Source organism: Pseudophryne corroboree, chromosome 5 (assembly GCF_028390025.1).
Source record: "Pseudophryne corroboree isolate aPseCor3 chromosome 5, aPseCor3.hap2, whole genome shotgun sequence".
Classification (NCBI taxonomy): Eukaryota; Metazoa; Chordata; class Amphibia; order Anura; family Myobatrachidae; genus Pseudophryne; species Pseudophryne corroboree.
The window spans coordinates 531,805,375-531,831,346 of NC_086448.1; the positions used below are offsets into that span (position 1 = coordinate 531,805,375).

The following is a 25,972-nucleotide window of genomic DNA, read 5'->3' on the forward strand; positions in this document are numbered from 1 at the left end:
GATTAGGTGATAATTGCTCCAAACTAATAAATATTATTACAGATAACATCTCCGTCAACCTCATTAAGATAAGTGTCAAAATGTGAATAATAAATGTACCAGAATGTGAGATATTCCAATGCAGGTTTCCTAGAACTAGGCATTATCAGAGATACCTGTAGTCACTGTTCTACTTACTGTAATCATTATTATTAGTTGTAGGTCCCTCTGGCCAGAATTCCTTCAGACTACTGGAGCTTTGATGAGAGCCCTGTGGAGTCACGGCGTATGAGTGACAGAAGCTGCAAGCACGCTTTCACACTGAGGGTTAACCTTTGCCATGGAGCCTCATTACAAAGTCAGACTGCAATCCCTCATTCACATATTGTAGCTGGGAGGATTCCAGGCTCCTATCATAATGAATGCACGCAGCCTTCCCATTCAGCACCACTGTCTCCAAAAGGATTGCAGTCTGCACAACACAACAGAACAACTGTACTATTATGACCAGGCCACATATAGGTTATAGTATAACATATGTTATCTAGGATACGTCTTCACCAAAGTTCTGACAAATAATAAACTTTTTGTTTTTTTCTTCAGATATTCCACTGAAAGCAAAACAGTGACGGCTGAATCCTCTCCTGTCATAGACTTCCCTGGCCATGCATTAAACAAGCTGTGTGTACTGTACACAGTATATCGTCATGCCTAATAATACATTACAAGAAAACAAAAGTAAACTATTGAAAGAAACAGCCTCCTCACCTTGTACTTCATCTTTGCGATATCCCCCTAGGCTGGAGCTACTATGTAGCACGCATTGGACGAGCTGCTGCTGTGAAGTGTGACCGGGAAGCGGAGTACACAGAGCGCAGGGAGCAGCAGCAGCTACCAGTCCCCTCTCAGTCACCACCACGCTAAGGCTGAGCGCCGCTGTCTGTGCTAGTATGCGGCTGTCTGAGAGTACGGGCTGCGTGCACAGTGCAGTGTGTGAGCTTTATTTGCATACTGTCTCCTGATTGGCCGGGAGGAAGGTCTTACTGGCAGCCGACACTGCCATTTCTTACTACTGTAGTGTATGAGCACAGGCTCAGGCGGAGGAGAGCTCTATATCGGGGCATAGATGGCTCTATATACCAGATATGTGCTCACTGGAGGGTGGCTCACATAGTTCTACACTTACAGAACAGCTTCCTGTGACCTAGCAGAGTCTGTCACATACCACCTTTACAAGCAGCCACTTAAACATCTGAGTAAGACATAGCAATAGTGGGGGACAAAGGAATGTCTGTCCATTGCCCCCTCTTACCATACTTGTTGATCTCTGCTTCTTTTCCTCGGGCCTTGTTTTTGTTCCATGGAACTTCAAAGCTTTGAAGCTGTCAGATTACACAGGCACCAATGTGTCAGCAAAGTGGACAGAAATTTGGTGTGTTGGACACAGTATCAGGAATTTATTGTACCCTGCTCAGTGTGTCTCTTGCTATAGAAATAATGTATTGAGAACAGCATGGAACACCCAGTATCTATCATCTTGTACTTTAGGTACTGCGTTATACAGAATGTGATACAGCTTTCACCCTTACACAAATATGCCAACCCCATTTATCATAAATCTCAATGAAAATCTAATGCTTTAAGAGAGTATAGTTATACCGCTTTCAGATCGCAAATGCCGGATCCCAATATGCCATGTCGATACCGGGTTATTTGTGCGATGTGAAAGGGGCTTGGGACCAGAGGTATTTTGGATATGGGATTTTTCCGTATTTTGGAATAATTGCATACCATAATGAGATATCATGGTGATGGGACCTAAATCTAAGCACATAATGTATTTATGTTACATATACACCTTATACACACAGCCTGAAGGTCATTTTAGCCAATATTTATTATAACTTTGTGCATTAAACAAAGTGTGTGTACATACACACAATTCATTTATGTTTCATATACACCTTATACACAGCCTGAAGGTCATTTAATACAATATTTTTAATAACTTTTTGTATTAAACAAAGTTTGTGTACATTGAGCCATCAGAAAACAAAAGTTTCACTATCTCACTCTCACTCAAAAAAGTCTGTATTTCGGAATATTTCGTATTTCGGAATATTTGGATATGGGATGCTCAACCTGTATATATATATATATATATATATATATATTTATATATATTATCAGTTCCAAGACCTAGACTTAATTGCGGCAATAAGAAATGAATCCTCGCTGGGATGTATTAAGATTCGCCCGTAGGGGAACGGGCTTGGTCACTGCTCCGTGTTGCTGTTGCGATCCCATAACTTCAACTTCGGGAGCCATTCTGTACATGCTTACTCAGCAGATCGTGCATGAGTGGTGAGTGTCAGGGAGGCCTATGGGGTCAGCTCATGGAACAGTGAAAAGCTCTTTATCAGTGGTAACAGGCCTTTTCACTGCTTGCTCCTATTCACAGAAGGGGTTACTGTGGAGAAGTCTTATGGCCCATACACATGGTGAGATTCGGGCTATGATCGATTCTCACTATGCGACAGGGGCTAGGTCGGCACATAGTCAGTATCGCAAGCACACTCATTATGTGCTTGCGATACTGACTATGTGCAATTTTGGCTAAGTGTCAATTTTGACTATCTCTTCTACAGAGATAGTCAAAATTGACTTGCCTGCACAGTGTATCTATTCTTGCGATGCCGACCGCGCGGGTCCGCGCATTGTCATCGAATCGGGATCGCAAGGTGTCTTTCACCTTGCGATCTGCACTAACTTTTCTTACGATTTTGACTATATAGTCAAAATCGTAAGAAAATATCTCACTGTGTGTTCACACCATTAGATTTCTCCAGTGGTGCCCCTGCTTGGGGATTTGGTCAGGCTCAATGGTGTCCTCAATGCAGATAAATACAGGCACGTACAGACCGCAACATCAAAGGACAAGACTGCAGCATAGCCAACCAACTGGACTTAAGGTCCATACACACTTAACGATATAATGAGCGACGTCGCTCATTTTCCCCCTCCTTGAGCGACGTCGCTCATTATATCGTTAAGTGTGTATGCCGCCAGCGACGACCGATGCGCGGCCCCACGGGTCGGCAACGATCGTCGCTGTCGGTAGGGCATGCATGAAGGATGTGGACTGTCGTCCACGACCTTCATGCAGGGCTGGCGGGGGCGTGACGTCACTGAGCGATATGAGCGGTCATATCGCTCAGTGCGTACAGGCGGCCGCCGACCGGCCGGCCCGGGAGGGGGAAACGTTAGACGAAGTCGCTCACAGAGCGACATCGTCTAATGTGTATGGGCCTTTACACTCTGGGATTGAGAATGACAAACCACTGATCGTGTGCAGAATCTTGGCGTTGTCCTGGATGGTGGCTTGACACTAAAACATCAGATATCAGCCACAATCAAATCCTCATTCTTTCACCTAAGGAACATAGCCAGAATCAAGCACTTAATTCCCTCAGATGATCTGCCAAAAGTCATACATGCATTTGTATCATCTCGATTAGACTACTGTAATGCCCTCTACCTTGGTCTCCCAGCAAAAGAATTGCAGCGCTTACAGCTGGTGCAAAACACAGCTGCCAGGCTGTTAACCGACCAGCCCCGTTCTAGATACATAACACCCATTCTCTACTCCCTACTCTGGCTGCCTGTAAGATGGCGAATCATCTTTAAGATTGGCTTACTGAGTTTCAAAGCACTACATGACCAGGCCTCAAGGTACCTGAAGCAGCTTCTGATTCCATCCTGCCACACTCGATTACTGCGATCTGTAGATGAAGGACTTTTAGCAGTACCTAGAATCTCCCGTAATTCATTTGGGGGTCGAGCTTTTAGTCATGCGGCTTCGACTCTATGGAACTCACTTCCCCACACAGTGCGAGAGGACCCAACTATAGAATCCTTCAAAAATAGACTCAAGACTTTCCTGTTTAGCATTTCCGTAATGTCCCATTAGTATCTACATGCGACTGTATTTTATGAAAAGCTTTTCTGTACTTCATTGTTTCTGTACTATATTATGCTATGTATCTGTTAAGCGCCGTGATATTGTAAGAGCATAGACTAATAAGTGGGAGGAGTCAGGAATAGTAAGGGGAGGAGTCACAGAGGTGGGCCTGTGTGCTTCGAAAATGCCAGGGCCTATTTTTAGTCCCAGTCCGGCCCTGCATAAAGGTAAGAGCTGCTGCTGCCTATATATGAAAATGCAGGCCTCATGCTAAGTAACTGTTAAACACCTATTGACCCTAGTAATGACTGATACACTGGCAAGCAAGAATGCGTTATGCTAATTGTGTACTACAAAATGCTGTCCCTGAGGCTACTAGGAGTCAGCCAGAAAGCGATTACTAAACAATACAAGAGCACATCCTCCACTAACCAAGTTATGCACAGCAGGAATTACATTCAACTCATTTTCTTCCCTGCCCACCATAATAAGCACTTCTGTTCTGTCTTCCAGTGCAGAGATTTCTGCATGATAATTCTACATCCCCAGAAGCCCCAGCATTTGGAGCAGCTAGACATACAGTTTAAATTAGCAATACACTAGATTTAGATCTCTGTTTTGCATTGTAAATGTCTGGAGTCTATGCAACTCCACCCTGTTAACTAAAGTTTAATAAATAGGTGCCCGTAGGGTAGAGGCAATATGTGCTGTCATTCACTGTAGTGTAGACTGTAATAAATAAAGGGAAGGCTGGACTAATTTAGTCATGTGGATTACAGGCTAAATTAGTTCATTCAGGTGACTCAATCTATTGTCCTGTCAGTGAGAGTCACATGGTGTATGTTCTTTTGCCAGTATGCTTTAAATCAGGGCTGGCCAGACTTTTGGAGTCGGTGATCTACTTTGAAAACTAAAAAGCTTTTGTGATCTACCCATGCGGGATAATTGCGCGCACCGCAGGCGTGCGCCCAAAAAGGGCATAACAAAAAAGGGGCGTAGCCCTGCTGCACAGGGTGTGATGACTGTCTCGCACAAAATCACACATTGGCCCCCACAGGTAAAAACCTCAAACACATATGCCCCCACAGTGTCAGATACACATATGCCCCCAGTGCCAGATATGCCCCCACAGTGCCACATATGCCCCCACAGTGCCAGATACACATATGCCCCCACAGTGCCAGATACACATATGCCCCTACAGTGCCACATATGCCCCCACAGTGCCACATATTCCCCCACAGTGCCAGATATGCCCCCACAGTGCCATGTACCCACAGTGCGACATATGTCCCCACAGCGCCACATATGCCCAAACAGTGCCATGTGCCCACAGTGCCACATATGCCCCCAGAGTGCCACATATGCCCCCACAGTGCCATGTACCCACAGAGCCAGATATACTTAATTTAGCTGGCTGGATCCCCGCTGTCTGGCTGTCTTCCCGTTGGCTGGATCCTGCTCCCGTGCCTGCTCCCGCTTCCCGACGCTGCTGCTGTCCTGCTGCCGCCGGCGCTGACTGGATCAAACCAGATCCAGCAGGCGCACAGGCTCCTCACATTGCGTTCCCAATCGTGCATTGTGCGGATGTGTGGCTGATGTCATGACGTTACCCAAACAATGCATCATTGGGAACGCTCCGGGCAGAGGCGGAAAGTCACACTTGGATCGCTATCTACCGGAGAGAGCTCCGCGATCTACCGGTAGATCGCGATCAACGTTTTGGCCACCTCTGCTTTAAATAATATAGTTGTTTTACTGTTAGTATGGACATTCTGGGCGGTATCCAATTGTTAGTGTCAGGGTTGGTGAGTTGAATGTGCAAAAAGTGACCCGTTTGAGCGCTCAAACGGGACATTCCGTGTTGCGCCCATTGGTTTTATGGGGCTTAGCTGCTTTACGCTGCTAAACCTGACCCCTCTGTGGGCCCAATTCAGACCTGTTCGCTAGCAAATGATTTTTGCACTGCTGCAATCAGATAGTCGCCGCCTACAGGGGGAGAGTATTTTAGCTATGCAAGTGTGCAAAGGCATGTGTAGCAGAGCTGTAAAAACAGATTTTGTGCAGTCTCTGCGCAGCCCAGGACTTAGCCGCTACGATCACATCAGCCTGTGCAGGACCGGAATTGACGTCAGGAACCCTCCCTGCTAACGCATGGACCCGCCTGCATTTTTCCAGACACTCCCTGAAAATGGTCAGTTCAGTTGACATCCACAAATGCCCTCTTCCTGTCAATCTCCTTGCGATCGCCCATGCGAACGGATCCATCGCACAAACCCATTGCTGAGCGGTGATCAGCTTTGTTCCCATGCGATGCGCCTGCGCATTGCATACGCATGCACATTTTGTGCCTGATTGCCCACTGTGCAAAAATGCACAGCAGCGATCAGGTCTGAATTATCCCCTATCGACCAGCGCAAAAAAACCAAAAAATTTAATTGCGCCCCGTGATCTCCTGTCACTTTAGACCAAGTGTTCCAAACAATTGAATTCCCCCCATTATATAATTACATATTTCAGCAAGTATCCACATAGGGATGCGTAAGGTGTGTTGTTAAAAAGCCCTTTTTCCATGTCAAAGATTTCTTGATACAAATTTTCATAAAAAAACAACTGGCTTAATTTAGTTTTCAGTTACACACCATATTATACTGACATAAGTAACTGATGGATGCTATTAATGGTATCCTTTTTCCCCCCAGTAATAGTACTTAGTGGGGATCCCTTCCCAACACACCCACAGTTCCATGTATTTAGGAGGGTCCTTGTATTTACATCTAGCTGGGACCACTGCCAACCGATTTCCCTGCTGCTCTGTTTTCTTTGTATAAGATCCGATACAGAGGTCCTGATTCAGGGTTGTATGCAAGACCGCTTATGAGAAGTGTTTGTCGAGTGTGAAGATAGAATGGCGGGCTACTTAGAGGTGAGAAGTGTTTTCCGGGTGTGAAGATGGAATGGCGGGCTATTTAGTGGTAAAAAGTGTTTTCCGGGTGTGAAGATGGAATGGCGGGCTACTTAGAGGTGAGAAGTGTTTTCCGGGTGTGAAGATGGAATGGCGGGTTAGTTAGTGGTAAGAAGTGTTTTTCGGGTGTGAAGATAGAATGGTGGGCTACTTAGAGGTGAGAAGTGTTTTCCGGTTGTGAAGATGGAATGGCGGATTATTTAGTGGTAAAAAGTGTTTTTCGGGTGTGAAGATGGAATGGCGGGCTATTTAGATGTGAGAAGTGTTTTCCGGGTGTGAAGATGGAATGGCGAGTTATTTAGTGGTAAAAAGTGTTTTCCGGGTGTGAAGATGGAATGGCTGGTTATTTAGAGGTGAGAAGTGTTTTGCGGGTGTGAAGATGGAATGGCGGGCTATTTAGAGGTGAGAAGTGTTTTTCGGATGTGAAGATGGAATGGCGGGCTATTTAGATGTGAGCATACGCCGAGATCTGTCTGATGTCAGACAATTCTCTTGCACCAAGGATAATGCCGGTGTAAATGCGCGCTACCTAATGATGAGACATTTACATGCTGATGTATAGGGAGAGACCGGCCTAATCAATGTGGACAACTTTGGATACAGGCAGGGATCTGTTATTTCCCCCAAGCATGCACTGCAGCAGCAGAATGTGGTTGATAGATGGACAGTTGCAAGGTCGACAGTCAATCGGTCGACACCATAGGATCGACAGTCAAAAGGTTTACAGGTCAAAGGGTCGACAGCAAAAGGTTGACTGGTCAAAAGGTCGACCTGAAAAATGTTGACACATTTCTTTTCATATTTTTACAACTTTTGCAGCATTTATTATCCATGTCACAAACTATTACCTTTAGTGACCTTATGGCGAGTGAAGCGTGGAAAGTGAGCCGAGTCCGCAAGGGGACGCATTTCACTAATTTGGGTGAAATATGTTTAAAAACACAAAATAACACAAAAAAAGTAAACATTTTTTGTGTCGACCTTTTGACACTGTCATCCTTTTGTTTTGACCCTTTCGACCTTTTGAACGTATCGACCTAAAGCTGTCTACCTTATGTTGTCAACCTAAACACTGTCAACCTTTATAATGTCTATCTTCTGTATCACACCCGCAGTAGTAGATGAGGCCAAATTGCAGTTAAATCTGCAGAAGGTGAGTAGCAGAGATCCAGATAGTATGAAAGTGCTGAGACAATGCTAAAACCAGTAAATGGCAGGAAGGAGGATTATCCACCAATTACTATTACTATAAATTACAGGTTAATATTCATATTTAAAGTGAAAACTTAATATACACACCTGCCAACTATTCGGAGGTTATGCGATCAGGATCCCGGCTGTCGAGAACCCAGAAGCAATAATACCGACACCAGAATCCAGACAGCCACCAGAATACTGACACCGGCATCCAGAAGAGTCAAGAACCCGAAGGTAAGTATGCACTGCCAGGTTAGATTTAGGCTGCGGAGGGGGTGGGGGTGAGGGTTAGGGTTAGGCTGCAGTGAGGGGAAGGGGGGGGGGGTTAGGGTTAGTCACCTCCGGGGGAGTGTTAGGGCTAGGTACTAAGGGGGGAGGGTTCGGTTTAGGCTAAGGATAGGGTTAGGCTGCGGACAGGGAGGGTTAGGGGGTAGGGGAGGGTGGTTAGGGTACTCAGTACACCATTGTCGGCTCTGCCGCAATCAGGGTGGCGGAGTCGGTATACTGAACACCGGCATCCCGACCACCTGTCCCACTGTCACACCCATTGGCCTCAGTGTTCCGCGGCAACCGGAGGGTCGGGAAAGCCTTTGATCACCCTCTGCTCTGCAAAGCAGAGTGATCCCTGAATAGATGACAAGCAACAATGTATCTGGACATATCACTCTACACAGAAACAATATGGCATTGCAAATGCACAGTACTTTGTGGTTTATTCATGAAGTCGTGAAAAGAGAGGAGAAGTGAGTCAGTGGAGAAGTTCCCCATGACAACCAATCAGCATTGAAGTAACATTTATAATTTGCATACTTTAAAATTCCACAGAGCAGCTGATTGGTTGCCATGGGCAACTTCTCCACTGGCTCACTTCTCTCTTTTCACCACTTCTGGAGTAGACCCCTATATCTGGTGGCAATCTTGGTTAGGGAATAAGGCAGTCCTGGAAGAACCATGTTGGAGTATGCTCAGTAGCGCTCTCCTATACTAACATATTGTACACACTGTTAAAATATTAATGGCATATGTGTGTCACTTAGTAATATTACATTACATCCCTGGTGTCACTTTTATTTTTTCTGGTGTATCCACTATAATTATGACCCTTAATTGGTCAGAAGAGAATTAAGATAAATTGAGGGTCATAATTAGGGAATTAAGATGCTTCAGGCCAATTAAGGGCCATAATTACAGTGGAAACACCCAAATAAATAAAAGTGCCCACAAATTTACAAACTCTTACATTATACCTAATGTCCCAACCAGGGATGTAGTCAACATTACTAAGTGACGCACAACAAATCCCATTTATATTGGAACAGTGTGTACAATAAAAGTTATATTTTATCCGTCATTAATAATCACATCATCTAACATAAAAGTGTGTCCCTCAAAGAGTATCTGCATCACTTTCTTGTGTATGGAGTTATGTCTCCCAAAACCATATGGAAGGACATAGGGGGGCATTCCGAGTTTATTGTAGCTGTGTAAATTTAGCACAGCTACGATCATCTTCCCTGAGATGCGGGGGGACGCCCAGCACAGGGCTAGTCCGCCCCGCATGTCAGGCTGCCCCCCCCCCCCGCACAAGTACAAAAGCATCGCTGCGGCCTGCCCCCTTCCCCCACGCGGTCGAGCCACGCCTGCGTTGGCTGGACCGCGCCCCTAAAACGGCAGTTCTGACCCAATCGCACCGCTGCGAACAACTGCAGAATGCGATCGAGTCGGAATGACCCCCATAATCTTGATGTGAACTGGGTGGAACCTCTAGGCACATTGATGAGAGGCCATAGTGTTTTGTGGTGTGCTGCGGCTGCTCTTCGTAAAAGATGGCTACAGTATGAGGCAACCAGAAACAGCTGTCTCATATAATAAGTTTTATGCAGATTCAAATCTTTCTGAGGCAAAATGTTATTGGTATTTGATAGATCAAATGACAATGGCCTAATTCAGACCTGATTTTCTCTAATGGGCAAAACCATGTGCAGTGCAGGTGGGACAGATGTAACATGTGCAGAGAGTTAGATTTGGGTGTGGTGTGTTCAAACTGAAATCTAAATTGCAGTGTAAAAATAAAGCAGCCAGTATTTACAATGATAGAAACTATAGAACCCACCCAAATCTAACTCTCTCTGCACATGTTATATCTGCCTCGCCCCTGCAGTGCACATGGGGGGTAATTCCAAGTTGATCGCAGCAGGAATTTTGTTAGCAGTTGGGCAAAACCATGTGCACTGCAGGGGAGGCAGATATAACATGTGCAGAGAGAGTTAGATTTGGGTGTGGTGAGTTCAATCTGCAATCTAAATTGCAGTGTAAAAATAAAGCAGCCAGTATTTACCCTGCACAGAAACAAAATAACCCACCCAAATCTAACTCTCTCTGCACATGTTATATCTGCCATGTGCAGTGCACATGGTTTTGCCCAACTGCTAAAAAATTTCTTGCTGCGATCAACTCAGAATTACCCCCATGGTGTTGCCCATTAGAGAAAGATTTTGCTGACTTTGCCCAATTTTTGTCTTTTAACTGCCTATTTATCAAGCTCATTGGTCCCTTAAATAATGCAGAAACAGCATTTTCCTAACTATTGCTGATGCGGTGAAACAAATGTGAAAAGCCTGGAGTGTGCGTCGCATACCCAATACAAATAAATACCTGCTTCAGTGCTATAATAAGGGGAGGGAGGTTTTGCTGGGTGAAAAGCAATGCAGGGACAGACTTATACCCCTTTTCCACTGTAGCACGGGTCGCAGCCGTGTCGCCTGACACGGCTGCGACCCATGCTAAAGTCCCCTATTCCCACAGCGCTCTCCAACCCGGCATATTGCCGGGTTGGTGACACTGCTAGTGACGCGGCAGGGGCGCCGCCCTCCCATACACTGTGAACGGGAGCCGTGTCCAACCCGGCAAGCTACCCGGGCAGGATTCCCGGATCACTCGATCCGGGAATTTGCAGGGGGACCCTTTTCCACTAGGGAAAAAATAAGATTTTACTCACCGGTAAATCTATTTCTCGTAGTCCGTAGTGGATGCTGGTCCTCCGTAAGGACCATGGGGATTAGCGGCTCCACAGGAGATTGGGCACAACTAAAGAAAGCTTTAGGACTACCTGGTGTGCACTGGCTCCTCCCACCAAGACCCTCCTCCAGACCTCAGTTAGGATACTGTGCCCGGTAGAGCTGACACAATAAGGAAGGATTTTGAATCCCGGGTAAGACTCATACCAGCCACACCAATCACACCGTATAACTCGTGATACTATACCCAGTTAACAGTATGAAATATAACTGAGCCTCTCAACAGATGGCTCAACAATAACCCTTTAGTTAGGCAATAACTATAAACAAGTATTGCAGACAATCCGCACTTGGGATGGGCGCCCAGCATCCACTACGGACTACGAGAAATAGATTTACCGGTGAGTAAAATCTTATCTTCTCTGACGTCCTAAGTGGATGCTGGGACTCCGTAAGGACCATGGGGATTATACCAAAGCTCCCAAACGGGCGGGAGAGTGCGGATGACTCTGCAGCACCGAATGAGCAAACTCTAGGTCCTCCTCAGCCAGGGTATCAAACTTGTAGACTCTTACAAAAATGTTTTAACCCGACCAAGTAACAGCTCGGCAAAGTTGTAAAGCCGAGACCCCTCGGGCAGCCGCCCAAGAAGAGCCCACTTTCCTCGTGGAATGGGCTTTTACAGAATTAGGGTGCGGCAGTCCAGCCGCAGAATGTGCAAGTTGAATCGTGCTACAGATCCAGCGAGCAATCGTCTGCTTAGAAGCAGGAGCACCCAGCTTGTTGGGTGCATACAGGAGAAATAGCGAGTCAGTTTTCCTGACTCCAGCTGTCCTGGAAACATATACTTTTCAGGGCCCTGACTACATCCAGTAACTTGGAATCCTCCAAGTTCCAAGTAGCCGCAGGCACCACAATAGGTTGGTTCACATTAAAAAATGATACCACCTTAGGAAGGAATTGGGAACGAGTCCTCAATTCCGCCTTATCCATATAAAATACAGATAAGGGCTTTTGTATGACAAAGCCGCCAATTCTGAAACACGCCTGGCCGATGCCAAGGCCCACAGAATGACCACTTTCCACGTGAGGTATTATAGCTCCACGGATTTAAGTGGCTCAAGCCAATGCGACTTCAGGAAATCCAACACCACGTTGAGATCCCACGGTGCCACTGGAGGCACAAACGGGGGCTGACTATGCAGCACTCCCTTAACAAAAGTCTGAACTTCAGGCAGTGAAGTCAGTTCAATTTTGGGAGAAAATCGATAGAGCCGAAATCTGGACCTTAATGGAACCCAATTTTAGGCCCATAGTCACCTCTGACTGTAGGAAGTGCAGAAATCGACCTAGCTGAAATTTCTCCTTTGGGGCCTTCCTGGCCTCACAGTATGCAACATATTTCCGCCATATGCGGTGATAATGGTTTGCGTTCACTTCTTTCCTAGCTTCAAATAGCGTAGGGATAACTTCCTCCGGAATTCCTTTTTCCTTCAGGATCCGGCGTTCAACCGCCATGCCGTCAACGCAGCCGCGGTACGTCTTGGAACAGACAGGCCCCCTGCAGCAGCAGGTCCTGTCTGAGCGGCAGAGGCCATGGGTCCTCTGAGATCATTTCTTGGAGTTCTGGTTACCAAGCTCTTCTTGGCCAACCCGGAACAATGAGTATAGTTCTTACTCCTCTCCTTCTTATTATTCTCATTACCCTGGGTAAGAGAGGCAGAGAAGGGAACACATACACCGACTGGTACACCCACGGTGTTACCAGAGCGTCCACAGCTATCGCCTGAGGGTCCTTGACCTGGCGCAATATCTTTGTAACTTTTAGTTGAGGCGGGACGCCATCATGTCCAGCTGTGGCCTTTCCCAACGGTGTACAATCATTTGGAAGACTTCTGGATGAAGTCCCCACTCTCCCGGGTGGAGGTTTCTTAGTTGTCCACTCCGGGAATGAACACTGCTGACAGTGCTAACACATGATTTTCCGCCCATCGGAGAATCCTTGTGGCTTCTGCCATCGCCATCCTGCTTCTTGTGCCGCCCTGTCGGTTTACATGAGCGACCGCCGTGATGTTGTCTGACTGGATCAGCACCGGCCGGTGTTGAAGCAGGGGTCTAGCCTGACTTAGGGCATTGTAAATGGCCCTCAGTTCCAGAATATTTATGTGTAGGGAAGTCTCCTGACTTTTCCATAGCCTTGGAAGTTCCTTCCCTGTGTGACTGCCCCCCAGCCTCGAAGGCTGGCATCCGTGGTCACCAGGACCCAGTCCTGTATGCCGAATCTGCGGCTCCCTAGAAGATGAGCACTCTGCAGCCACCACAACAGCGACACCCTGACCCTTGGAGACAGGGTTATCCGCCGATGCATCTGAAGATGCGACCTGGACCACTTGTCCAACAGATCCCACTGGAAAATCCTTGCATGGGACCTGGCGAATGGAATTTCTTCGTAAGAAGCTACCATCTTTCCCAGGGCTCGCGTGCATTGATGCACCGACACCTGTATACGTATTAGGAGGTCTCTGTCTAGAGACAACTCCTCCTTGGACTTCTCCTCCAGGAGAAACCCTTTTTATCCTGTTCTGTGTCCAGAACCATACCCAGGAACAGTAGACGCGTCGTAGGAACCAGCTGCGACTTTGGAATATTCAGAATCCAGACGTGCTGTTGTAGCACTTCCCGAGATAGTGCTACTCCGACGAACAACTGCTCCCTGGACCTCGCCTTTATAAGGAGATCGTCCAAGTACGGGATAATTATTTCGGCCATTACCTTGGTAAATACCTCGGTGCCGGGGACAGGCCAACGGCAACGTCTGGAATTGGTAATGACAATCCTGTACCACAATATTGAGGTACTCCTGGTGAAGAGGGTAAATAGGGACATGCAGGTAATCATCCTTGATGTCCAGTGATACCATGAAATTCTCCAGGCTTGCAATAATCGCCCTGAGCGATTCCATTTTGAACTTGAACCTTCGTATATAAGTGTTCAAGGCTTTCAATTTTAGAATGGGTCTCACCGAACCATCTGGTTTCGGTACCACAACATTTTGGAATAGTAACCCCGACCTTGTTGAAGGAGGGGTACCTTGCTTTCACCTGCTGGAAGTACAGCTTGTGAATTGCCGCCAGTACTACCTTTCTCCGAGGGCAGCCGGCAAGGCTGATGTGAGGTAACGGCGAGGGGGAGTCGCCTCGAACTCCAGCCTGTATCCCTGTGATACTATTTGCAGAACCTAGAGATCCACCTGTGGGCAAGCCCACTGGTCCCTGAAGTTCCCGAGACGCGCCCCTACCGCACCTGTCTCCACCTGTGGAGCCCCAGCATCATGCGGTGGACTCAGAGGAAGCGGGGGAAGATTTTTGATCCTGGGAACTGGCTGCTGGTGCAGCTTTTTTCCTTCTTCCCTTGTCTCTGTGCAGAAAGGAAGCGCCTTTGACCCGCTTGCTTTTTTGAAGCCGAAAGGACTGTACCTGAAAATACGGTGCTTTCTTAGGCTGTGAGGAAACCTGAGGTAAAAATTTTTCTTCCCAGCTGTTGCTGTGGATACGAGGTCCCAGAGACCATCCCCAAACAATGCCTCACCCTTATAAGGCAGAATCTCCATGTGCCTTTTACAGGCAGCATCACCTGTCCACTGCCGGGTTTCTAATACCCTCCTGGCAGAATGGACATTGCATTAATTCTGGATGCCAGCCGGCAAATATCCCTCTGTGCATCCTTTATATATAAGACAACGTCTTAAATATGCTCAATGTTAGCAAAATATTATCCCTGTCTTAGCGTATTAATATTATCTGACAGGGTATCAGACCACGCTGCAGCAGCCCTATTTATGCTGAGGCAATTGCAGGTCTCAGTATATAACCTGAGTGTGTAAATACAGACTTCAGGATCGCCTCCTGCTTTTTATCAGCAGGTTCCTTCAAGGTGGCCGTATCCTAAGACGGCAGTGCCACCTTTTGACAAACGTGTGAGCGCCTTATCCACCCTAAGGGATATCTCCCAACGTGACCTATCCTCTGGCGGGAAAGGGTACGCCATCAGTAACTTATTAGAAATTACCAGTTTCTTATCGGGGGAAACCACGCTTCTTTACACACTTCATTCATTCATCTGATGGGGGAACAAAACACTGGCTGCTTTTTCTCCCCAAAAATAAAACCCCTTTTATGTGGTACTTGGGTTCATGTCAGAAAATGCGTAACACATTTTTCATTGCCGAGATCATGTAACGGATGTTCCTAGTGGATTGTGTATATGTCTCAACCTCGTCGCCACTGGAGTCAGACTCCGTGTCGACATCTGTGTCTGCCATCTGAGGTAATGGGCGTTTTTTGAGCCCCTGATGGCCTTTGAGACGCCTGGGCAGGCGCGGGCTGAGAAGCCGACTATCCCACAGCTGTTACGTCATCCAGCCTTTTATGTAAGGAGTTGACACTGTCGGTTAATACCTTCCACCTATCCATCCACTCTGGTGTCGGCCCCACAGGGGGCGACATCCCATTTATCGGCCTCTGCTCCGCCTCCACGTAACCTTCCTCATCCAACATGACGACACAGCCGTACCGACACACCGCACACACACAGGGAATGCTCTGACTGAGGACAGGACCCCACAAAGTCCTTTGGGGAGACAGAGAGAGAGTATGCCAGCACACACCAGAGCGCTATGTAATGCAGGGATTAACACTATAACTGAGTGATTTTTCCCCAAATAGCTGCTTGTATACATATATTGCACCTAAATTTAGTGCCCCCCCCCTCTCTTTTTAACCCTTTGAGCCTGAAAACTACAGGGGAGAGCCTGGGGAGCTGTCTTCCAGCTGCACTGTGAAGAGAAAATGGCGCCAGTGTGCTGAGGGAGAAGCCCCGCCCCTTTTTCAACTGACTTTCTCCCGCTTTTTCTGGAATACTGGCAGGGGTAATTTTACATCTATATAGCCTCTAGGACTATATAGGATGTAGATTTGCCAGCCAAGGTGTCATATATTGCCCTCAGGGCGCCCCCCCCAGCGCCCTGCACCCATCAGTGACCGGAGTGTGAGGTGTACATGAGGAGCAATGGCGCACAGCTGCAGTGCTGTGCGCTACCTTGGTGAAGACCGAAGTCTTCTGCCGCCGATTTTCCGGACTCTTCATGCTTCTGGCTCTGTAAGGGGGACGGCGGCGCGGCTCCGGGAACGAACACCAAGGTCGGGTCCTGCGGTCGATCCCTCTGGAGCTAATGGTGTCCAGTAGCCTAAGAAGCCCAAACTACCACCTGTTAGGTAGGTTCGCTTCTTCTCCCCTTAGTCCCTCGCTGCAGTGAGTCTGTTGCCAGCAGATCTCACTGTAAAATAAAAAACCTAAATATACTTTCTTTCTAGGAGCTCAGGAGAGCCCCTAGTGTGCATCCAGCTCAGCCGGGCACAAGAATCTAACTGAGGTCTGGAGGAGGGTCTTGGTGGGAGGAGCCAGTGCACACCAGGTAGTCCTAAAGCTTTCTTTAGTTGTGCCCAATCTCCTGCGGAGCCGCTAATCCCCATGGTCCTTACGGAGTCCCAGCATCCACTTAGGACGTCAGAGAAACAGGGGTAAATGCGCGCCCCCGTGCATTTACACGTGTTTTAAAAGCTGGTGGAAAAGGGGTATTACTGGGTGTGCTGTCTCAGCAGGACTTCAGTGACAAATAGACAAGAGCTGATGTTCGGTACATTGCGCATGCGCAGGATCCGTACTGTACATGTTCAGTATGGGTACTGTGACGTTGCTCGCAAAACAGCTACAGAAGTCAGGTGACTGGCAGCCTGTAGCTGTTTGCAGGGTGGGGAGGGGGCGGTGTGTCACCTTCGTTTGGTGGGAATGCCGAGGCTAGGATCTCTGTCTTCCGATTGAAGTTTCCTGGCCTAAGCTGTGGCAGCCAGTGTGTGTAACCTCAGGGCTACTCGGCTGGCCAAGTGTTGCAGGTGATCCGATGCTGCATTCATTGAAGCAGCACTGGATCACACATACATGCAGGAGGTGTCTACTTATACCAGACGCTGCATTACCATATGAAAGCATAGCTGCAGCTTCCAAGGAAGCATCAACTATGCTTTCTACATCCGCACCTGAATCAGGCCCCATGTTAGGTAATCTGTTCTCGCTGCAAATAGCAATAATGCCAGATGTTATATAACACGGCAAATGTGGGCATTAATAAATGGGCCTCTTAAAGAGCTCACAGCTTATATTCAGATATCTGTAGTAGTTGTATAAAGGGTGAGATGTTAATTATTTCAGGAGAACTGCTGCCAATGAAAATGTTAAGTGTATAATGTGCATGGGATAAATAGATACTGCATCTTGCTCTGTGGTCAGAAAATGACAAAGCTGTAAGACATCCATGCTCATTCACAGAATTGTAAGAGATCTATGTGCTTTCCCAGAGATCTACGCTCATTTATATTGCTCTATGCTAGATATTTATGTAAGAGATGTTTTATATATATATATATATATATATATATATATATGTATATATCCTGACAAAATGACAAAGTCATGAAACGGTGATACACTTCAGGACGAGTTCTGTCCTTATTTATGCTATTTTGATTGTGACCGGAGTGCCATCCATCCCGCCTGTATATATATATATACACACACACACACACACACACACACACACACACACACACACACACACACACACACACGCACACTCTGTTTAAAAAATAAAGGCAACACTAAAATAACACATCCTAGATCTGAATGAATGAAGTATTCTTATTAAATACTTTGTTCTTTACATAGTTGAATGTGCTGACAACAAAATCACACAAAAATTATCAATGGAAATCAAATTTATTAACCCATGGAGGTCTGGATTTGGAGTCACCCTCAAAATTAAAGTGGAAAAACACAAAAACATCAAAATGAGGCTTAGTAGTGTGTGTGGCCTCCACGTGCCTGTATGACCTCACATCAATGCGAGCTGTGGCAAGAAGGTTTGCTGTGTCTGTCAGCGTAGTGTCCAGAGCATGGAGGCGCTACCAGGAGACAGGCCAGTACATCAGGAGACGTGGAGGAGGCCGTAGGAGGGCAACAACCCAGCAGCAGGACCGCTACCTCCGCCTTTGTGCAAGGAGGAGCACTGCCAGAGCCCTGCAAAATGACCTCCAGCAAGCCACAAATGTGCATGTGTCTACTCAAACGATCAGAAACAGACTCCATGAGGGTGGTATGAGGGCCCGACGCCCACAGGTGGGGGTTGTGCTTACAGCCCAACACCGTGCAAGATGTTTGTCATTTACCAGAGAACACCAAAATTGGCAAATTCGCCACTGGCGCCCTGTGCTCTTCACAGATGAAAGCAGGTTCTCACTGAGCACATGTGACAGACGTGACAGAGTCTGGAGACGTCAAGGAGAACGTTCTGCTGCCTGCAACATCCTCCAGCATGACCGGTTTGGCAGTGGGTCAGTAATGGTGTGGGGTGGCATTTCTTTGGGGGGCCACACAGCCCTCCATGTGCTCGCCAGAGGTAGCCTGACTGCCATTAGGTACCGAGATGAGATCCTCAGACCCCTTGTGAGACCATATGCTGGTGCGGTTGGCCCTGGGTTCCTCCTAATGCAAGACAATGCTAGACCTCATGTGGCTGGAGTGTGTCAGCAGTTCCTGCAAGACGAAGGCATTGATGCTATGGACTGGCCCGCCCGTTACCCAGACCTGAATCCAATTGAGCACATCTGGGATATCATGTCTCGCTTCATCCACCAATGCCACGTTGCACCACAGACAGTCCAGGAGTTGGCGGATGCTTTAGTCCAGGTCTGGGAGGAGATCCCTCAGGAGACCATCCGCCACCTCATCAGGAGCATGCCCAGGCGTTGTAGGGAGGTCAAACAGGCACGTGGAGGCCACACACACTACTGAGCCTCATTTTGACTTGTTTTAAGGACATTGCATCAAAGTTGGATCAGCCTGTAGTGTGTTTTTCCACTTTAATTTTGAGGGTGACTCCAAATCCAGACCTCCATGGGTTAATAAATTTGATTTCCATTGATAATTTTTGTGTGATTTTGTTGTCAGCACATTCAACTATGTAAAGAACAAAGTATTTAATAAGAATATTCCATTCATTCAGATCTAGGATGTGTTATTTTAGTGGTCCCTTTATTTTTTTGAGCAGTGTATATATACATACTAGGTGATTCATCGCGCCCTACGGGCGCTCTTCACACTGTCACAAGGGGCTACGCCCCCTTAACCCTTATTTTTAGTATATGGAGTTTTACCTCCAATCATAATTTTGTGAGTGGTTGAATATTGCATGGACAAAGGGCGTGCGATCGTTAAGGGGCCGTAGGCACTTGCGACTGCGTGAACAGCGCACGCAGGGCACAATGAATCACCCAGTAGGTGCTGTGGTTGGGGGAGTGGGGGGTGCGGGATAGACGCGGATGGGGGAGGGGGTCCGGGGGTGCCGCAGGTGCGGAGAGAGTCCTGAGCCACCGTGGTTGGGGAAGGGCAGTTGCGGGTGGGCAGAGGGTGGGGTAGGGCGGTTGCGGGGGTGCCGCGGGTGGTGGAAATAGCGGTTGTGGGGGTGCCGTGGGTGGGGGAAGGGCGGTTGCGGGGATACTGCGGGAGAGGGAGGTGCGGGTGTGGGGGGTGCCGAGGTGGGGAAGGGGGTCCGGAGCCACCGCGGGTGGGGGAGGGGCGGTTGCGGGGTTGCGGCGGTTGGGGGTATGTGCGGTGGTGCTGTGGTTGGGGGAGGGGCGGGTGCGGGTTGCGTGAGGTGCATCCAGCTGACCCACACAACGTTTCCCCGGGCCACTTCCCCTTGACCACGCCCTTTCACACCAACTACGGCCTCAAAATGATGACAGCGACCTGATCAAGGTGTGGGGGTGTGGCCAGCTGTCACATCAGACGCCCCCGGCTCTCACAGACCCGGGGACCGCGGAGTGGGCATCACCCACCTGCTGGAAGCGTGGCCTCCCCAGCACAAATGGAGGTTTGTCCGCCATGTCCTCCCCCGCCCCAGTGGCTGCGGGGAGCTGCAGTCCTGACGGGGATTCCCCGGCTGCTCCTGCCCTCATTCCCCGTCCGGCACTGCTGTGTGACTGGGGGAGGAGCGGGCCGGCCGGAGCTGCTCAGCTGCTGCCGCAGTGCGTGACGTCATACGCTGCCCCAGGGCCGATGGGAGCTGTAGTCCCGGCAGCACACCTCTGGATGCGGCGCCCTGGCCTCCTGCCTGGCCGTGGCAAGATCTGCTCCTGGTGAGCTTGTCTACCCCACAGCCGCACCCTGTGTGATAGACCTGCTCTCCTATATAACAGGCCCGAGTGACCGTGTGGCTAACGCTGGGCGTGGCGAAGTTACCTCTGACGTCACCAGAGGCAGAGGGAGGATCTACCATGGCACTAACCCAATGGGAGCTCCTAGCCACGCCCAGCGTTAGCCACACAGTCACTCTAGGCTATATATATATATATATATATATAGCAGTCTTGAACGGCGGCACTCAGAACAAATAAGACATGACACTGCAAGGACATGACACTGCAAGGACGAAAAAGCGAACTGCTTTGAAACGTTGGCAACAACTTGCAGTGTCATGTCTTATTTGTTCTGAGTGCCGCCGTTCAAGACTGCTACATGTGGGGAGCTGCCATACTCTCCTAATAACGGAAGGCAACAGACGGAGTAATTCTATTGTGCTGAGAGTGCCGGGCCATACGCAATATATATATATATATATATATATATGCTCATTCAAAGAACTGTAAGAAATCTATGATTATTCATGAGATGGGATGGAATCACAATGAGCGACTGTCATAATGTTGACACCACAATGTCGACAGTTTTGATGTTGACATTGTTGAAACATTGACATGGAACTTGTCGGCATCTGCACACAGTGAGATATTGACCGATTTTGACTTTGTGATTTCCCCTGAACTCCTCGGAGATGAACCGCCGATATTTGCTATCTTTACTTGAGATTTTGCCTAAGTGCCAATGTTGACTATACTATTTAGTCAAGATTGATTTGCCTGCACAGTCTATCTTTTTTTGCGATGCCGACCCCACAGGAGCGCACATTGGTATCGCAAGCTGTATACATACACGCGGTGCAATTTGCACTAACTTTCCTTACGATTTTTACTATATAGTCAAAATTGTAAGGTTACATCACACCGTGTGTATGCACCTTAAGACACAAAGGGGAGGGTTAGGGATTCTTACCACCACTGCACCACCGGGACTACTGTTTTGTCAACATTCTAAATGTTAACATGTAGAATGTTAACATTTCATCAGTGTTTGACATGATGACTATTGACATGGTCAAGATCTACATGCTATGCATGTCAACATTATGACCATGTTGACATTATGAATATCTTAATAATGAATGTCGACAAAACAAACCGAACCGTAAGAGATGTATGCTCAATCACAGAGCTGTAAAAGATATAGGTGCACTCACTGAGCTATATATTCTCATTCACAGATCTATAAGAGATCTATGTTCATACACAGAGCTGTAAGAGATATTCATACACAGAGCTGTAAAGGATCTATTCTCATTCACAGATCTATAAGAGATCTATGTTCATACACAGAGCTGTAAGAGATATTCATTCACAGAGCCAGAGGTGTCACCAGGTGTGGTGACACCTGGTGCGCACTCTGCAATACTGCACCCCCACTCACCCCGCCGGAGCCGCGGGCACCCGAAAAGGGGGCGTGGCCTGATCTCCTCTTCACTCCGGAGGTGTGCCCAGCTTCCCCGGAGACTGGGCAGTGTGCAGTGCCGGTTCCTTATCTGTGACAGGAGCCAAGTGCTGCAGAGGATTATCACACTGCAGCACTCAGCTCCTGTCACTTAGCAGGAGCCGGCACTTTGGTGTCACCCCTTCCGAGGGTGACACCTGGATGCGGGCCGCATCTCCAGCACCCGCCTTCTGACACCACTGCACAGAGCTGTATAGGATCTATTCTCCTTCAAAGAGCTGTAAAGAGATCTATGCTGGCTTGCAGATGTTGATACACAGAGCTGTAAGAGATATAGAGGCAGATTTAACAAAGATTGATGTTCTTGTTATCACTCGTTACGAATGATGAATGGCCCAGCCAATCAGCTTTTAACTGTCATTTGTCACATGACAGGAGCTGATTGGCTGGAGTACCATTTAGCATTCGTAACGAGTGATGAAAATATCACTCGTTAAATCTGCCTCATATTTATTCACAGAGCTGTAAGATACCTACGCTCATTCAGTAGCTGTGAGAGATGTGTGCATTGACAGAGCTATAAAGATACGTATCTCTGCTCATTCACATTGATCTAAGGGGGTCATTCCTAGTTGATCGCTCGCTAGCTACTCTTTGCAGCGCTGCAATCAGATAGTCACCGCTTATAGGGGAGTATATTTTCGCTTTGCAAGTGTGCGAACGCTTGTGCAGCCGAGCGGTACAAAAACGTTTTGTGCAGTTTCTGAGTAGGTTTGAACTTACTCAGCCGCTGCGATCACTTCAGGCTGTTCGTGTCCGGAATTGACGTCAGACACCCGCCCGGCAAACTCTTGGACACGCCTGTGTTTTCCCCAACACTCCCAGAAACTGGTCAGTTGACACCCATAAACACCTTCTTCCTGTCAATCTACTTGTGATCGGCTGTGCGAATGGATTCTTAATTAAATCCATCGCTCAGCAATGATCTGCTTTGTAGCCGTACGACGCGCCTGCGCATTGCAGTGGATATGCATGCGCAGTTTTGACCTGATTGCACTGCAGCGAAAAAAACTAGTGTGCGATCAGGTCGGAATGACCCCCTAAGAGTGCAATGCTCATTCTTAGAGCTGAAAGAGATATACAGTATATGTTCATTCACAGAGAGGTAAGAGATATGCGGCGGGATGTAATGCAGTCTGAGATCGCCAGAGGTGCGGGTTACCGGCCGATCTTGGACGTTTTTTTAAAGGGACAATCACTTACAAGGCATGGTTTGCATGTAAGTGATTGTTCCTTTAAAAAAACGTCCGAGATCGGCTGGCAACCCGCACCGTATTACATCCCGCCGATAGGTTAATTCACAGAGCTGTAAGATCTATCATGGTCATTCACTCTGTGCAATGATCACATTTTGCCCTCATTCACAGATCTGTAAGAGATCAATGCTCACTCAGCTGTAAGAGACCTACTGTATGCACAGGTTGGGTACTGGATCCCGGCGGTCGAAATCCCGGCAGTCAGAATACCGACCGTCAGAATGCCAGCCAGGGGACACTGCACGGAATACTGATGCCAGGACCCCAACATGGATCAAAATGCTGGTGCCGGGACCCCGTACACCGGAATCCTGAATTAAGAACTGCCGGAACTCCACACTGGTAAGCCGCAGGGGGAAAATGGGTGGTGTTAGGTTTAGGCTGCGGGGGGAGGGGGAGGGTTATTCTGCAGGTGGGGGGAAGGGTTAGGTTTAGGCTACGGGGAATGAGGGTTAAGGTTAGGTACCACCAAGGAGGGTTAGGGTTAGACTGCAGGGGAGGGAGGGTCAACTTTAGGGTGCAGGGAGGTGGTTAGATAGAAACATAGAAACATAGAATTTGACGGCAGATAAGAACCACTTGGCCCATCTAGTCTGACCATTTTTTTTTATCCTTTAGGTAATCGCAACCCTTTTTAAACCTTAATTCTTTGTAAGGATATTCATATGCCTATCCCAAGCATGTTTAAATTGCTCTACAGTCTTAGTCTCTACCACCTCTGATGGGAGGCTATTCCACTTATCCATTACCCTTTCTGTGAAATTATTTTTCCTTAAATTTCCCCTGAACCTGCCTCCCTCCAGTTTCAGTGTATGTCCTCGAGTTCTAATACTTCTCTTCCTTTGAAGAATGTTTCCCTCCTGAACTTTGTTAAAACCTTTGGTATATTTGAAAGTTTCTATCATGTCTCCCCTTTCCCTTCTCTCCTCCAAACTATACATGTTAAGATCTTTTAGCCTTTCCGGGTACGTTTTGTGATGTAATACAGAAAAATAGAGAAACAAAACCTCTCGTGGCGCTGCACGATGGAGCAGCAATAGGTCGCACAAAAATAGGTCACCAACCTATAAAACAGTATGCAATGGAAAAAGTACAACCTCACTCTCTGCGCTCCAAATGTCCCCTGGATGGTATGGTTCTTGCCACGATATTGGTTTCACATGGAACAAAAAAACATAAATCACAATATAGTGTAGTATAGTCTATATGAAATAGTTCTTCCCATGTGTGGGGTAAAACAGTAGGTGATGGAAAAAATCCCAGAGAGAGTTCCAACGTCCACCTTCTTACAGGATCACCCAAAGTGATGTCATGCCAACGAGACAAGGAATTCGTACATGTATGCTTACTTGTATAAGCGGGGTAGAAAGCACATAAAGGTTTCTTTAGGGGTGTAGACTTTCGTCTTTGACCAATACACTCAGAGTGAGTGTCACTCGTGTGCGTGGATGGAAAAAATTGAAAGGGAGCCAATTAGGGCAAAGCTTAACCCCTTTATTTGAAAATAAAATACACATAGACGACCAGACATACCATGGAAGAAAATTTGATGGAACCAGCTGACACATATGACCCGGGTATCAATATGTCATGGATTTTCCTTCATGTGTATGCCAGGTTAAAAACATCGAATAAACACTGTATCAGCGCGTTTCGACGCTCACCGGCGTCTTTATCAAGATATAACAGTGTATGTGACTATAAAAATCCAGATATACAATAATATCAGTTGCACTCATCCCCATTTCAAATAGAATTACTACAGAAAATGGACAATTCTAACATAGGTATGTGAACATATAGCATACCATTGATATACATTCTCTTCGCTATTATAAATTAAATCATGAGTTAAAGATCTAACATTTCTTAAATAACATGAGTAAAAATGAATAAAAATGACTAAAGATTGAATGAAAAATCCTGTCAGCCAATGCATTCCAAAATACTGTGAAATTACCACAGAGATTAGACAGTCCTGACACAAATGTGAAGATGTGTTACATACCCCTGGTGTGCAGCCTCTCCTGTGTTGTCAGCTGAATGAGGGATAACAGAACTGTTTTCCTTTTAATAGCATGGGTATGGGTGGGTGGGAATCCTATAAACCAATCCACATTAATCAAAATGTAATTTGCGTCCCAACTGACCAGTTATATGGGCCATCCTCATTAGAAAATTAGCATATCGGGCGCCAAAATTAAATCTATGACGTTCCGTACCATTACCATAGTTGCATGTAAACCTCCGTTGGGACATCCCCGGCATACACCCGCCTCCTATATCCACCCCCGTGATTAAGCAAAAAGCCGGCGACGCACTGCACATTACAGTGCGCGTCACCCGGCAACCGAGTCACGTGAGCATATCACGTAACGTCTACGTCACAATGTATTTCTTCACCATGGTTACCCGATGTGTCCGTGATGCAGTACGCATCACCGGACTGTCGCGTCATCGGTGTAATGTATCAGAAACCTGAAATGTTTTGGAATAGTATGATAAATACTGATGTTTACCTTGGGTTTAGATAAACCATTAATAGATGAGTTGGCTGACAGGTTACATGTGATGATTGAATGCCCAATACAAAGATGGCGACCATTCATATAGAGCAATAACAAGCATAGCAAGTTTTGTGATGTAGGCCATGCACCATTTTAGTTGCCCTTCTTTGTACACTCTCTAATGTATTTATATCCTTGTGGAGATATGGTCTCCAGAACTGGACACAGTATTCCAGATGAGGCCGCACCAATGACCTATACAGTGGCATTATTACTTCTCTTTTCCTGCTACTGATTCCTCTCCCTATGCAACC

At 47.2% G+C, this 25,972-nt stretch overlaps 1 protein-coding gene across 6 annotated transcripts in view; it reads right to left on the reverse strand.

Annotated features, from left to right (window-relative positions):
• Window positions 1–25,972, reverse strand: part of NEDD9 (neural precursor cell expressed, developmentally down-regulated 9) — a 247,376-nt gene that overhangs the window by 54,222 nt on the left and 167,182 nt on the right. The window contains exon 1 of one of the 6 annotated variants that reach the window (XM_063923162.1): window positions 748–974. The exons of 4 other annotated variants lie outside the window; for them this stretch is intronic. In XM_063923162.1, the coding sequence (XP_063779232.1) occupies window positions 748–759 (12 nt within the window). In that variant the 5' untranslated portion in view covers window positions 760–974. Of the gene's footprint in view, window positions 1–177; window positions 265–747; window positions 975–25,972 lie in introns of those variants that run through there. One more of the 6 variants, XM_063923163.1, reaches the window with a different exon arrangement.